Source organism: Notamacropus eugenii, chromosome 5 (genome assembly GCF_028372415.1).
Source record: "Notamacropus eugenii isolate mMacEug1 chromosome 5, mMacEug1.pri_v2, whole genome shotgun sequence".
In the NCBI taxonomy this organism is placed as follows: domain Eukaryota; kingdom Metazoa; phylum Chordata; class Mammalia; order Diprotodontia; family Macropodidae; genus Notamacropus; species Notamacropus eugenii.
In genome coordinates, this window is record NC_092876.1 from 83,260,625 (window position 1) to 83,276,930 (window position 16,306).

The 16,306-nt window shown below is 42.6% G+C and overlaps 1 protein-coding gene across 1 annotated transcript in view; it reads left to right on the forward strand.

The window, feature by feature from the left end:
• OSCP1 (organic solute carrier partner 1) overlaps positions 1-16,170 on the forward strand; it is a 47,518-nt gene extending 31,348 nt beyond the window's left edge. Inside the window, exons 3-10 of the mRNA XM_072610040.1 lie at positions 2,744-2,911; positions 3,717-3,797; positions 5,360-5,463; positions 6,416-6,544; positions 7,582-7,651; positions 8,623-8,762; positions 10,876-10,939; positions 12,090-16,170. Coding sequence (XP_072466141.1) covers positions 2,744-2,911; positions 3,717-3,797; positions 5,360-5,463; positions 6,416-6,544; positions 7,582-7,651; positions 8,623-8,762; positions 10,876-10,939; positions 12,090-12,206 — 873 coding nt within the window. The 3' untranslated portion in view covers positions 12,207-16,170. The remainder of the gene's footprint in view (positions 1-2,743; positions 2,912-3,716; positions 3,798-5,359; positions 5,464-6,415; positions 6,545-7,581; positions 7,652-8,622; positions 8,763-10,875; positions 10,940-12,089) is intronic.
• Positions 16,171-16,306: the final 136 nt, after the last annotated feature.

A 16,306-nucleotide genomic window follows, 5' to 3' on the forward strand; every position in this document is an offset into this window, starting at 1 on the left:
TTATCAGACATTTTTCCCTCTTCCACATTTTGAGATCCAACTAAATTAGCCTTCTCTCTTTCCATTGTGCACGACCCACCATTCCCTCTGTGCCTTGGCCCACCGGATGTGCTCCTTTTTCTCCATCTCAGAATTCATCTCTTCCAGTCAACTCAAACTCCACCTTCTACATGAAACCTTCTTCTAAATACTAGCGCTCAAACTGCCTTGAACTTAATCACTTTGTACTTTTTTTGGTATTTATTCTCTATACTTATTCTGTGTGTATTTATATATGGATTCATTGTCTTCCCTGTTAGAACATCAGCTCTGTGGGAGCAGGGATTGTTTCACTCTCTGTATTTGCATCCCTATAGTATAGCATAGCACAAGGCCTGCCACACAGGAGATTCATAAATGCTTGTTGACTGATGGATAAAGGGAGATGGAATAACCCCCAAAACAGCAAAGTTTGTTGTGTGATGATGGAATGGCGATGGGGAATGTGGGACACTGACACCTCCTGTCATGGCATCCTCTTCATTTGTATCTGGGGATATGAATCACATATTTTCAGCTTGAAAGGAACCAAGTTCAGGAAGGAACCGTTCCTGACAAATATCCTCCTCTAAAGCATGAGACAGATTGGGCCCTTATATGTCAGCGTCCTCCATAGAGCTGCTCCTTTCTGAGTGCCCCACCCCTTCCAGAGTTCTGGGCTGGAAGGGCCTCCTCCTTCTCTCCAGCTGAAGGAAACACTTCCTTCCACTGCTCATCATCCTGCAGAAACCTGACAGAGCCCCCTCCCCATCCTGGTGACTCTTGTCAGACACAGGCCAGAGTGAAGTGTGGCGCTGGAAGGCACCAACGCCTAGGTTCCACACTTGCCACAGACCCTAATTCTGAACTGTCTGACCCTGGGCAAGTCACTTCTCTGAGCTTCAGTTTTCTCATTTATTTGTGAAATGGGGATCCTAATCACACAGCATCCTAGGTTGTTGTCTCAAGCAGTAAAGTATACATAAAACACTGTACAAGCCTACATGTGGGTGCTACATAACTGCCACCTATCATCATCACTGTTATGATTATTAATTATTATTATTATCCTTAAAATGGACTGCTCAGAGCTGAACTCCACAGGACTTCACACATGGCCCTGTCTCGTGTGGACAACACCTGCTGGTCTATGTGCCTGTGGCCAGGCAGCCAAGTCTTTGCCAGCCTTTGTAACTGCCTTAGCTAGCACACTCTTAAGTCAGTGAGCTCATAGTTCCCTAAGCAGCATCTTTCCCCTAAGAGGATGCTCTGGAATACATCTTCCAGAGAGGACAAGGTTTCAGTGAGAAGATGGAGAGTGGAAAAAGAGGAGATGAGGATAAAAGAAAGTCGCTAATTGAATGGGGGTTTCGAGGGTGTCGTGGAAGGAGACAACGGAAGAGTGATGTGAGTGTTTTTCCTTGGTTGCCAAAGAAGACCATGCCATCAGAGAAATGCTGACATGACTTGCACTTGACATTGTTTTGAGTGAGGGAGGGCTGTGCAGGTCACCAGCCTCACTTTTCCTCCAGAGCCATCTGAATCTAGTGACCAGGTATTCATCAGGATGACTGGAGATGACCCGGGATGAGGCAATTGGGGTTAAGTGACTTGCCCAAGGTCACTCAGCTAGTGAGTGTCAAGTCTCTGAGGTGAGATTTGAACTCAGATCCTCCTGACTTCTGCACTGGTGCTCTATCCACTGCACCACTTAGCTGCCCCTTTGGAAGTGATAGCCTTGAGCTGGATGGGGATAGGAAGCCTGAGAATGTCTCCAGAGGCAGTGACTGAATCGTTGGGATAATGGGAGCAAGAACTGAGAATATGCTGGCCATAGGACTAGAAAATAAACATTGGCTGGAGCTTCTGCAGTCCATTGTCCTGTGATGAAGTAGAATGTTCCTTCTCCAAATACCAGGGATCTGGGAATGGGTGAGTGGCAGGAAGTTTATTGTAGAGGTCTAGGTCCCCAGAGTAAACTTAAATGGTTCCAGCTTTAGAAAGTAAAAAATGAGGTGCTTAGTTGGAGATGTGTTTGACTCTTTGTCAGTCTTAATGTCTGTCCAGGGTCCAGTCTAAGGTCTAGAGAAAAAAATGAAGATGAGATCAAGAAAAGAAATGAACCCAGTAAATATATGATTTTACCATGGTGGGCACTCTGTCCCAGGTCGCACTGCTCCCTGCATTTGGAAATGTTCTTCATGAGTTGCAAGGGACTAGAAAATTAATCACCAACTTTCTAATGATGAGTCTTTCCAAATTTAGCTGGGCTAATCCTGAGAAAACTGATACTCAGTCATGCCCAAACCTGTACATGAAGCGTTTCTAAACTGAGAAAATCCAAAATCACTTCCATATCACAATGAGACCACAGAGGATTTTAATGGAGGAATGATAATCAGTGGCCCAATGAATAGAGCACTGGGTTTGGAGTCAGGAAGACTCATCCTCCCCAGTTTAAATCCAGCCTCAGACAATTACTAACTGTGCAACTCTGGGTAAGTTACTTAACACCATTTGCCTCATTTTCCTCATCTCTATAATAAGCTGGAGAAGGAAATGGCAAACTACTCTGGTATCTTTGCCAAGAAAACCCCAAAGAGGGTCATGAAGAATTGGACATGATTGAACCACAAAAAGTATTAATAGCACAATGTCATTATCACATTGACCAGTCATTATGACTTCAGTAATTTATTTTTGTGTTTACTGTGCGGGTTTTCAGCTCTATGACTTGATGACCATGGCTTTCAAATATCAAGTGTTGCTGTGTCCCCGACCTAAGGATGTGCTGCTGGTCACTTTCAACCACTTAGATGCCATCAAGGATTTTATCCGTGACTCCCCAACCATCGTGAACCAAGTGGATGAAACCTTTCGACACATAATTGAAGTAAGAACATTATCAGTCATTAAGCCCTCAGCTTTGTTAACATTCTTTGTCATTACAGTATTTAGGAAAGATAAAGTCTATGGCCATGGAAGCCTAAAAGTCTCCTAACAAAATTCTGAAATATCTGAGAAGAAGCTACTGCCTCAGGAAACATTTTAGACTTTAGCTTCAATTGTTTGCCCCATCCATGACCACAGAATAGCCAGTATTTTCTGTCCTGCTTGGAGAGGATTTCCTTGAATCCTCAAGTCTCTGAGCTATAGTATACAAGATCTCAAAATAGCATCTAATCCATCCTTACCTCCAGGGATCTCTTCTGCCACATCCCCAAACAGTGGTCTTCCAATCTCCCCAGAAGCAGATAATGAATGTTCTTCTAGGTATCCTCTAGTGTCAGCCCAAGTGCAAGTCTCTTCTCCATTAAACTTCAGTTTTCTCCTCTGTAATACTATGGATGGGGAGAGAAAGGAGGGGCTTAGGAAGACTGTCTTAGAAAACCTTTAATATGTTTCTCTAGAGCTAGAACTCTGTGATTTTTATTAAATTATAGGATATGTTCTCAGGAGCTTTGTGGGGGGAGAGAAAAAGTATGTAAAGATATTTTAAAGATGTCTATTCTCTGATCATTTTCTTCATGCTAGTTTCATTTTGATTCTATAACTGTTCCCTTGGGTGGCCCAGTTGTAATGGCTGCTGCTGCTCTGCTTTGCTTTTCTGATCCATTCTGGACCCTTCATTTCACTGAGCACCCACCCCTGCCCCTTCCCAGAAAGTTCACAGGCCTTTGTTCTCTGTTCTTTGGCAGGTGTATAGTTGTCTTTCTGCTGGTGAGTTCCATCTCATCAGACAGACCCTACTGATTTTCTTTCAGGACATGCACATCCGGGTAAGTGGATAAACAGTCTCTTACAGGATCAATCAGCCTTAAAATGGAGCTGGGGTCAGAACACAAAAGTGTAGGTTTGGGGGACCCACACTGAGAGGCAGCAGGGTTCAGGGGAACACTCTAGGGAAGGCCAGTACAGTGGACAGAACTTTACCCTTTGAGTAAAGAAGCTTTCAGACTCAGCCCTGCACTTTACTAGCATGGGCCTCATCTGTTTCCTCATCTGTAAAACAAAGACTCTTGTACTATCAGTGTTGTGATAAGGAAAACACTTTTTAAACTGTAAAGTTTTCTAGAAATGTGAGTAGTTGTTAATAGCAACAACAATAATAACAACACTAATATAATAAGAGTCTATCTATAGGTATAATTTGATTAGGGTCCTTGATTCCTGTTTTTTAAAATCATACTACCAATCTTCTAGGGACAAATATCTCATTTGTTTCAATTAGACACAAAGACAGTTCTGCCTCCATTTGCAAGAGAATGTGAGGTAATCTCCAGAGATCACCTATTTAATCACCATTTTTCCTACAAGTGAAGTTCTGTTTGCAAAATACAGGTTCTATGGTTAAATTAAGAAATACAAGTGGCTTTTAATATGGTTAATTTCTGACAGAAACTAACACAAGTAGCTTTTTCTATAATTACATCTCCAATCTTATTCCCATCATTCCCCTATACACATCCGTTCCTCCAGTCACCTGGTCCTGACAACTCAATACTCCCGTTCCCATCCCTCCTCATACCATTCCCATGGATCCTCTCCAATCATCAAAGTCTTATGCATCCTTCAAACCCTAGTTCTTAAGTCATACCTCCTCCATGAAACCTGCCAGCCCAGCCCACAGTGATCACTCTTTCCTAGGATCTCCTCTAACACTCACTATCTGTATATGCTTCTTTGTATGCTTAATTATCTTTTTACACATAAGATCTGTGTCACAGACTAGATTGTAAGCTCTAGTCTAAGGACCAGGTCTTATATGTCTTTCTGTACTCAGCACAGGGCCTCACACATGGTAGATGCTGACTAGGTCATGACTATTTACAATGGAAAATCAAGCCACTTTCTAAGACCACCTGATACGAGAATGTTATGTTTCATTTATAAAGTCAATTTTTAAAATCCTGAGGAAACCAGTGCCAAATCTTTTAGTCATGTCACATAAAATGTTAGTAATAGATGATATTAAAAATAGATTTATTCACAACACATAAATAACTTTAAATAGTTAATGTGAATAGCTGTTAAAAGTCTCTTAACAGTTTTTAGTTCATGACACATCAAACTCCCAGTGAACAATGAAATAAAAATTGGCATTAAGGATTTTCGTTTGTGAAGAAGTCTGTAAACCACGAATTCACACCTAACTCACTTATGCATGGATGCCTTCCTCCCTGTTGTTTTACTCATTCCTCCTTGCACTAATGACTGTAACAGCCTCGAGTTATAGCATACTTAATGGTCTCAGAAATTATTTTGTATACATTTGATTCTTAGATTGTATTCACTTTGCTTGATACTAAAAATGATGATACCAGTACTGTATTTTTCCTAGGTGTCCATATTTCTAAAGGATAAAGTCCAGAATTCAAACGGCCGCTTTGTATTGCCAACATCTGGGCCTGTTCCATGGGGAACTGAAGTTCCTGGACTCATCAGGTAAATTCTCAGGAGTAATGATTTGACAGAGGTTCTTACTACCTTTTAAACAGTTTACTTCATGAGTACAGGAGAGAGGAGACACAACTTGATATCATGTGGACATCTTAGTGACTAAAAGTTCAATATAAGTCAACAGTATGATATAGCTACCCCTCTCCACCAAAAAAACCACTAAATTTCCATTAATAGAAATTCAGTGTCAAAAGCAGGGAAGGTTATTTACACAGTTCTGTGCTGGCCAGATTACCTTTCTAGGGTATTGTATTCCACAAGAGAAGCAATGATCAAACATCCATGGAAAGCAACCTAGAAGAGGTTGACCAGCATGACAAGGGGACTGGATGACCACCTATAAAGAGTAGTTCAACAGACTAGTCAGAGTTAGTGGAAATATGATAACTGTCTTCAGATATTTTAAGGCCCTTCATGTGAAAAACAGATTAAACTTGTTCTGTGAGAATTGAAAAAAAAACTAATTTGGACTGGTAGCTGGGGATGCAGATTTTGAATCAGTATAAGAAATAACTTTCTCTTAATTAGAGAAATCCAAAAATGGAGTGGGTTAGGGGCTTCCCTATCACTGGATATATTTGTCAGAGATGATGTAATTCTTGGTGATCTATCTGTGCACAAGACAAAGATTTGGACCAGGTAACTTTCAGTTCTCTTCTTTGTTTTTTCCTCAGTTTTCTTTGAACTCTTGAGATTTGTTTTTATTATAAACTAATGTGTCAGTCAGTGGCCTTACTATACAGAGTTCAGTAAAGTTTCCTTCTGCAGAGCACTTTCTACCCTGTGTGGTTCTAAAAAGCATTAGAGCTTATCCAGTAATGTTGGGAACAATGTTTTCTAGGCAAAAACAGCAAGTCCTTCTCCTCCAGTATAAAGAATAAAGCACATAAAGGTCTTTGCCCCTTGGGATCATTCTTAACCATTCGTTGTGTTGCAGGATGTTTAATAACAAAGGAGAAGAAGTGAAGAGAGTGGAATTTAAGCATGGTGGACACTATGTCAGGGCACAGAGTGAAGGTTCTTTTGATCTTTATGGAGACAGAGTTCTCACACTAGGGACAAATATGTAAGTAAACCCTGTCTTCCTGAAAGAACCCAAGTAGAATGACTTTGAATTAAAAACCCCTTTGAGCGTAGCAATAAAAGCCATTGAGAGAGGCTGAGATGGCTCTCTTCCTTCTGTGGAATGCATGCAGATCCTGGATCTTGTCATAGAAACCACTGAAAAGAACTCTGTAGGTAAAGAAAAAAGGCACCAGTCAGCCTGGAAGAAGGCTAGCCACAGCCTGTAATCGTGCCCTTCAGCAAACAGCCAAAGAGACATCATCGTCTGCCCTGAGGCTGTACCCTAAAGACCACTGGGCCTTTCTTTTGGACTTGTAGCTGGAGCCTCCAATATGTGTTTGTCCCCTTCGTAGAATGTGAATTTCTTGAGAGCTGGCACTGCCTTGCTTTTCCTTGTGTATCCCCAGCATTTGCACATTTTTGTTGTTCAGTCATTCAGTCCCGTCCAGCTCTTCATGACCCCATGGACCATAGCACACCAATTCTGTCCATGGGGTCTTCTTGGCAAAGATTCTGAAGTGCTTTGCCATTTCCTTCTCCAGTGGATTAAGGTAACAGAAACGAAATGCTTGTCCAAGGTCACACTGCTAGTAAATGTCTGAGGATGGATTTGAACTCTGGTTCTTCCTGACTCCGGGCCCAGTGTGCTATCCACTGAGCCACCTTAGTTGCCTCAAATGCTTTTTCATTTATTCTTTTATTGATCTAATAGTATGCATTTTTCAGTTACACATGATTATCACACTTGGCCCTATTTAAGGATGACCCTAAAACATGAAGGGAAATGGTTCCCTATTCTGTGTTTCCTATTTTTGTTTACTCCTGAAGGGTTGAAAATTCTGAGTGTTTAATACCCACTTAGTAATCCAGCATCCAAATACCTTTCCAAAATCCATACACCTAAAACCATACTCTACACTCCAGCCTCTCAATGCCTCAAAATAACTAATGTGGGAGTTATAATGAGAAATAATTAGAAAACCTGTGAAATGATACAGGAATCAGGAAAATGTTTTAACTACTTGTTACGGATACCAGGTACAGCATTAGTCGGCCAGTGGAAACGCATGTGTCTGGAGCATCAAAGAACTCAGCTTTGAATACTAAGGTGAGCTCCTTTCTGAGACATTTTACCTTTAGCCTGAGTTGAACCTTTCCTGTGAACATGGCCTGCAACAGTCAAGGTGGGGATATGGATAATGAGAGTTTAAAACAAACGTTTCCCTCAGCGCTTGTCCTCTTCTTGGGCCCATCAGAAGCGTCTGTGCTCTGCCAAACTGTCCTTGAGGGTGCGCTGTTTTAGTGGGCAGATGTAGGTCATCTGGGCCTTTGCCTGACAAACCCAGACGCCACCTACCAGATCATATGAGCCAGCGCCCTTAAGCCAGGGGTTCCCATAGCTTGATACCAGCACTTCTATGGATTCTCTGCTTCATGATGCAAAGTTCCCTTATATATAAATATATTTATATATAAGTGGAAATAGCTGGTTATGGAGTAAATCACTTTTACCACTGATTCAGTGCTCTAATACTTCTCAGTAGCATCTCTCACCACTAGAGGGCAATGTGAAAGCTCATCCAAAATGAGACCTGGGAGCAAGCCCTTGTTCTCATGGATGTAGCTGATAGTGCCAAAAGAATAAGAAAATTAATGAACCCTAAAGTAAAAAGCAAAGCTCTCATCTTTACAGATGAAGAAAAATGCTTTATAAAGAAGGGGTTGGCACTGTTGCAGCTGGGGCTTTATCTGGCCTCTGTCTTAGAGCCTGTCATGGAGGCCTCATACACCTTGGGCTTGTCAAGTGAAGTCCCTCTTAGGGACTTAGGGTTCAGACCAGTGATCTCTTACAACTAAGAGCTTTCTTCTGTCACTGTTAGAGAATGATTATAGGCATCATTTCTAGGCTTTCTAAATGGACCTAATTCACCCCAGAAATCATGTGGTTTTATTTTTTTTTAGCTATATTTTCCTTTATTTGAAATGCTAACCCCAAATCTATGTGATCTGTTATAGTATCTGAGGCTTAAAAGTGTGAACACCTTCACATAGCTAAAAAGTATGAAATTGTTTTACTAGGAGAATACTGCCCCGAACCCTCTTGCTAAGGAAGAACTGAATTTCTTGGCCAGGTTGATGGGAGGAATGGAGATTAACAAAACCAGTAGTCCTGAACCCGGATTTCGGTTGAATCTGTTTACCACTGACGAAGAAGAAGAGTATGTTTTACTCCTGTTGGTACTTTGGTGGGTCTGTCAGGATAGGTACTCTCTCCCCCTATCCCTTCAGAATACAGGCCTGCATGCCTTCTGCTACTCTGCTGAGGTGGGGGGGGGGGGGGGGGAGAGGGAGGGAGAGAGAGAGAAAGAGGGAGAGGGAGAGAGAAAGGGAGGGAGAGAGAGGGAGAGAGAGACAGAGAGAGAAAAAGAGAGAGAGGGAGAGTGAGGGAGAAAGGAAGAGAAAGAAGAAGAGAGAGAGGGAGGGGGGGAGAAAAAGAGGGAGAGGGAGAGGGAGAGAGAGAGATCACGTTTATGAATATAGTACTTGGATTATCCATTTGTTGTCCTTCATCTTGCTGGGTGACTGGCCAATCTCTGCATCATACATACCATATCATAAAGTGTTTTATGTCCCTTCTCATACCTGTCACACAAATATGAAAGGCAGCAAGATGTAATGGAAAGAGCATTTGACTTGGATTCAGTGGACCTGGTTTCATTTCTTAGCTCAGAAACTTAGTGGCTATATAATCATAGACAAATCACTTAACCGCCTAGAGCCCATTCCCTCACTTGTAAAGGGGGCTGACCCCATGCTTCTCCCTGAAACAAAGGCTCGTCTTTTTTGACATTAATATCCTCATGATGCTAAGAAGCCACATTAGAGCAGCGGGTCTGTCATTAGAGTGATGTGACTTGGGTATGTGGAGGCAGCAGCATATGTCCAGTAAAGAACTGAGGGGAGAAACAGCATAAAAGAAATTACCAAAGAAACATGAACCAGAAAGGAAGTGGGCTAATGTTGTATCAAGAGTGTGGGGTGACTGAAGGATAACCCATGGCCTCCAGTGGTGGCTATGATCTAGATGGGAAACTCACATATCAGGAGCACTAGGACACAGGGTGAGATGTGTGACCTGCAATGGTGAAGGAGGGACCTATTGAAGATAAACAGGGATGGCATACCACACAGTGAGGAAAAGTGCTTTCCCAAAGCTCTATTTAAAAATGAGTTCTTCTTGGTGTTGATAGCGTGCTGCAACTTGTTACCCTCACTGCTTACTTTACCTTTGTCCTTTGATCTTTACCTTTGAGTTACTTGCAATTTTGATTTTTTGAGATCATGCCCTTCTCTGATTTGTGGCCATGTGGTATTACTAATAACATTTAAGAAATGGACTTTTGTGGCACTGAGCAGTTTGGAATGAAAGTGTTCTCAAATATGATCCAGCCTCATCTCCTCCTTTGCAAATCTGACTCTACCTCAGGACAGCTCAGTGCCACAAAAGCCCATCTATTTCTTTGTAATGTTATTATTTTCCTAGGCATACTTTATGGTTGCAAATCATAAATGGCATGAATTCAAAAGAATCAAAAGTATATGTGTGTATATATACATATGCATATTTTATGTTATGTGTGTATATGTGTCTGTATGTAGCTGTAGTTATACATTTGTAAGCCTTCCTCACAATCAACATGGAAGTAATGGCTAGTGACCCTGAAAAACAGGAAGGCAAACAAACTAACTCAGTCTGCTCATCAAACTAATATCATAGTCTTAGAAATGTGTACTTTTCACCCACATTATAATTCTAGTATTGATGGTCAAACCAATCCCTGTTTTATTTCTGTTGCTGTTCAGTCATGTCCAACTCTCTGTTACCCCACAGACCACAGTACACAAGTACTGTCCCTGGGGTTTTCTTGGCAAAGATGCTGCTTTTCCATTTCCTTCTCCAGTAGATTAAGGCAAACAGGTTAAGGGATTTGCCCAGGGTCACACAGCTAGTGAGTGTCTGAGGCCAGATTTGAATTCAAATCTTCCTAACTCCGGGCCCTAAATCCTGTCCACTGAGCCACCTACCTGTCTAGCTATTTTATTCCTACTCCATAAAAATAGAGAGTGATTGGGCTAGCAATTAAGGAACAGCCCATCTGAGGCTGCTTTGAAAGCTCCTCCAGCACACCCTCAAATAAGGAGATCTAGCTGAGAGCACTAATGTAAGGAAGCATTGATCATATTAGGAAAACCTGCAGGAAATTAGGTAGTTGACCTCTTTCTTCTAAATCTAAATGTGTTGTTGTTTTTCTCCCTTCCCTTCATCCTTAGGCACGCAGCATTAACCAGGCCAGAAGAGTTATTATACCAAGTCATCAACATTCAGGCGGCCCAGGTGAGTGAGTGCAGGGAGATGACTTAGCTTGGAGAAGAAGCAAGAGCCTTATAGCAGGACCTGCTTTGTATGGAAAACTGAGCTTGGATGGGAGTTGGGTGGCAAAGAATAAAAAGCTTCTCAGACCAACAGAGAAATTGTAGTAATGAGTAGTGTAGGAGAGAAGAGGAGAGGGGCACATTTTTGGGACTACCCCAAAGAAAGAAACCCCCAACTAACTGGATACCAGGAAGACCACTGGATTGGAAACCAGGAAACCCAGCGCCTAGTGCTGCTGCTTCCATTTACTTGCTAGGTGACCTTGAGTAAGTCTCTCCACCTCAGTTTCTTCCACCCCAAATTCAAAAGTTAAAATAGCCTTTAAAAGACAATTCAGTTCAACAGATATCTAGTTCAATTTAGTAAACATTTATTAAATGCCTACTGTGTGCCCAGCACTTTGCTAAGTGTTAGGGATACCAATAAGAAAAAAAGAGCTTGTAATCTAACAGGAGAATACAACACATAAGAGGAGGCTAGAAGGCCAGGGTGGATGGTGGGGTGGAAGCAGGCAGAGCAGCAGGTGCAAAGTGGAGTGAGCTGAAGGTCCAGTTACTACCCTCTATACAGAGGAGGGCTTTGAGAGGAGTTGGGTACTCTGCCTTCCAGTCCTCCAATCTGAAAGGAGAAGAGACTGAGGGAGGTGTTGTCCAAGGCTTGGGTTAGCAGCATGGTGGTCAAGTTAGAAGTGATGAGCTTATCTTGGGAGGGGCATCTTGTTCGGTGGAGTGAACATTTACTACCAATAAGGTCCAGTACTGGGCCCTGAAAGGTCAACCAAGACGGATAACATAGCCCCTGCCCTCAGACGGGTTATAACATGGCAGGAAAGATAAGACAGGCAATTTCTATACAAGCCAAAATATGATCAGTACCACTAAGGAACTATAAACAAAAACACCATTTAGATTTAGAAGAGGAAGAAACCCCGTAGTCGGAGCAGATGGGAAACCAAAATGTACTTACTACCTAGAGTTGTTAGTGACCTGACATGACATATTGAGTAATGAGATAGAACTGTTCTCTTAAAACGCACTTCCTCCTACACCCTGGGCCAACCATTCGTCCTCACGTGCTTTCTGCTCATTTCTGCCTTTACTTTCATTAACAGGACCAGCAAAGAAATGAAGAGCTAACTCGGATCATGGGGGAATTTGAGATCCATGATCAACCCCAACAGAGCACCAGTAAAGGTGACGATTTGCTGGCCATGATGGATGAATTGTAACTGTAACTTGGCAAGCCGGGGGTCCTACCCACAGGAGAGATTGCTGGATCAAAGCTGTCCAAGACTGGACTAGGACCCTCAAAGATGCTGCTAGTTTTCTACCAAACGGAGCCTTTATCTCTCATACTTTTTTGTAGTGTGACCAGCCGCACAAGCTTCCTTCCCTTGCTCAGAGCTCTCTTCCAAAGGCATACATACACACACACACACACACACACACACACACACACACGACACTCAGCTAAATTCATTCTGATTTTCATACTTGACTTTTCCGTGTTTCCTTTCCAAATGTTGGAGCAGCCATCTCTGATCTGGCAGGCTCAGATCCCAGCCCCAGAATACATAAGGGCAGGATCGTGCGCGCCTCATCTCAGCTTTGCTCCCTCATCTCGCCTGTGGGAGGCCTGGATCTTATCAGAGTCTCTGATTCTTAATGGGGAATCCAAAGGTTTCTGTTTGTGTTCTGCCTTGTAGGGGGTTTGGAAAGCTCTCTTCTCCCTAGTGTAGTAGGATCAGGAATCTCAGTGAGGCAGAGCAGTCAGGGCTATGTTGTGGACTATCCCAGGGACTGGGGAGCATGGGAGATATACAGATTTGTGGATGTATGCAAAGAAAATATTTTGCCTTTCAGCATGGTCTGTGCTGCTTCCCCCCAGCTCTTTGTCCACTGCTTCCTATATCTTTACCATCCCCAGGCTGGCATCCCAGACGACCAGGAGATCATGAAATATGTCTCACAAAGCCAGTGCTTTATGCTCAGGTGATTGACATACCACAAAGAGCTGTCACTTTGCCTTTCTGTTACCAGCTAAGCAATTTCCCTTCATGAGGAAAAGATTCCTGAGTCTGATTAGGGCTCACTTAAAGTATTCCTAGGCTTGGCCCTCTCTCTTTTCAGGAGATTGAAATCAATTCATCCTCTTGCTGATGAAGTGGGAGTGATCTAGAGAGCTCCCTCCCGCCCATCTGCTAGACTGTAACCTGTGGAAGCTAGCCCATGGAGCATGCATGGAGATGGGCCTACACCTCAGCCCCTTCTGGTCAACCAGATGTGCTCTCACCCAGTGCTGAAGGATTTGCACTTTAGAATGATGCAGTAATCCCTTATTGGTCCTCTTAAACCATGGCTTAAACCAAATAATGTTTATAGATTAGACTTAAATTATTTATATATAGGATTCAGCTTGGTGATGTAGGACCTCATGAGGGGTGACTTGGCTTCTTCTCACTCCACTCCCTTTACTTGTCATGTCTAAGCTAAAACAATCCTCTTCTGCAGTGAGAACAAGGGTAAGGATCATCCTATTCTCATCTTTAAAAGGTTAGCATCAGACTAACTCCTAGAACTGTGGATTGTGCCCTGGCACTGGAGGAGGGTTTTCATATGAGTGAATAAGTCTTCTTTACAAATCAAACAAGTTTAAGTTGCTTCCTGCTCATCTATCTCACAAAAAACACCCCTCCCACTTCCCCAGTAAAGTGTGTGATAGATCAGGGGTAGCTTGCATTAACACTCATCAAGGGTTTACAAAGTGCCTTCTGTTCAACCCCTTCTTTGACACAATTTGGGCTCCCTTTGAAGGGGGTAGTTTGGCTGGGTACTAACCAAGGGGAAAATGTTCCAGCCTGTTTAAAGGCTAGCTCCTATCCTTTTGTCTAAGTCTGGCTAAGCATACTCTACAAAGCCAGGTTTTACCGACTGCCAGGAGCACATCCTTTAGGCCCTTGGAGGTGAGCCACAAACTGCCAAGGAGAGGTGGCCACCTCCCAATAACATATTCCTGAGCAATGCCAGTGATTTCAAATATATCTGTCTTGGTAAATAAACAAGATAAAAATCTCTAACCCTAAAGTAGCTCTTTGATGAGGCAATCTTTTGGCCTGTTCCATCCCTCTGGATTTACATCAATGTTGAGAAAGTGAGTATAATTTCTTTGTGTGGGGGGCAGTAGAAGTGTTCCAAGACCACAAGAGGGAATGAGGGGGTAAGTCAGAAACAACAGAGAGCAGCGGTGACGGGAATAAAACTCTGAATTCTCTTTCATTTAACCCCAAACTAAAGGAAGTGCAGAAAGAACAGAGTTGCCGTGAAGCCCCCTTATCATGGCGATTTCAGACTTGCCACAGCTGTAATTGTTAGCATAAGGAACCAACCACTTATAGGTTTAGCTTTCGCTTCCAGGTAAACAATATGACAGCACTGGCTACCAGGAATGGTGTCCTAAAATTGAGAGGGATGGAGAGTTATGAAGTACTAAGCCAGAAGCTGGACGAGCATAGTCCGATGGAAGGAATGCTACCTTACCCAGATTCAAATCCCAGCTCTGCCTTTTACTCCCTTTGTGACCTTGGGCAAATAATTTCACCTTTCAAGGTGAAATTCACCTTTCTAGGTCGGTTTCCTCATCTGTAAAAAGGTCTGAACTAGATGTCCTCTAAGCTCTCTTTCTGCTCTAAATCAATGATCCCATCATCTTGTGGGTCACACAAAAGCACCTGTTATCTTCCCTCTCTGTGTTATAAAGCAAAACTCCGTTTTTTCAAATTGTAGACAAGGAAGCATCAGGAAGTGGGGTCAGCCATACCAAACAAATCCCAAAAGGAACATTCACCCTTGTGACCCAACCCTAAAGCATGCCAAATGCTTCTGCCCACTCCAGTACTCCTCCGCTGTACCACAGATCCCAATTCCTCCATGTAGAAGGTCGTTTTTGTAAGTGGCTACAGCCCAAACCAAAACATCATTATCAAATTACCAACCTTCTAGGGATGAGGCTGTCACATTTTTTTAAAAATTATAACTAAAATTTACTTCATCCACTTCAGGCAACAAATATTTATTAAGCACCAATGTGGAATGCAGTATGCCAGTCACTGTATTTTAGTCATTTCAAGGGTTGCTGTATCCAAAAAAAATTTTCTATCGATGAACCTCTCTATGCACCATACTGTTTTCTGAGACACATGCTTTATAACTAGGTCTGAACGTGAAGCCTTTCCAGCTTGGCTACTCCTGAGGGAGCTCACACTCTGATGGCAAAATCTTAGCCAACCAATGGCCACCACAAGACAGTGGGGCAATGGAAAACGAATAGCTGACTTGGATGGATCTCATCATGCTGTCAAAGCATTTTCACTGACATTCTCTCACTGGATCCTGCTAGGCTAATGTAATGAAAAAAGCCCCAAACTTGGAGCTAGCAGAGACCTGGCCCCAAATCAGCTCCACCACCTTTTAAATATATAACCCTAGAGTCATTTCGGCTCTCTGACCTCAGTCGATTCCACTGCAGCGGGAATACTGATTAACACCTACCATCCTCAGTGATGAAAATGGGCTTTGTAAACTTTGGAGCCCTACGTGTGCTAAAACCAAAAACATCCCAGCTGTGTGGGTGTTGTTATCCCCATTTTACAGATGAAGGAAATGAGGCCCAAAGAGGTTTTGACTTACCAAGCTGTAAGTGGTAAAGTTAGAACTTAGAGGAGGCTTTTCCGATTTTAACTCCAGGGCACTAACCATTCTACTACATTGCCTCTCAGTATTTCTGTCCCTAGGAGGTTATAGCAATAGAAAGAATGTTGATACCCAATGGCAAAGTACAGAGCAAAGCCCTCACCTTTGCCCTTTCCCAAACCACAGATCCAGTACCCACGAAGAAAAAAAATTGTGGAAAAAAAACTTCATCAGGGCAAGGGCAGTGATCTCTAGTGGATGTAGTTGCTGGACTTGGATCCTGAAAGACCTGGGTTTGAATTCCATCTCTGATGCTTATTAGCTGTCACCATATTGTTTAACTTCTCTCAGCCTCAGTTTTATTTTCTGTAAAATGGGGAGACTCTGATAGCACCTACCTCACAGGGTTGTTGTGAGGATCAAATGAGTTTCAGTAAAGCACTCTGCAAACTTTTAAGGACTAAATAAATCAGCTTTCACTAGAAAGATGCACATTTCAAAATACCTACCTTCTCTTCAGTTACATCCTCTCTTTTGACTTTGTGTGTGTGTGTGTGTGTGTGTGTGTGTGTGCGCGCGTGTGCGCGCTCCCAAAGCTTAACACAGTGCCAGACACAGAGAGAGCACTTAATATAAATAC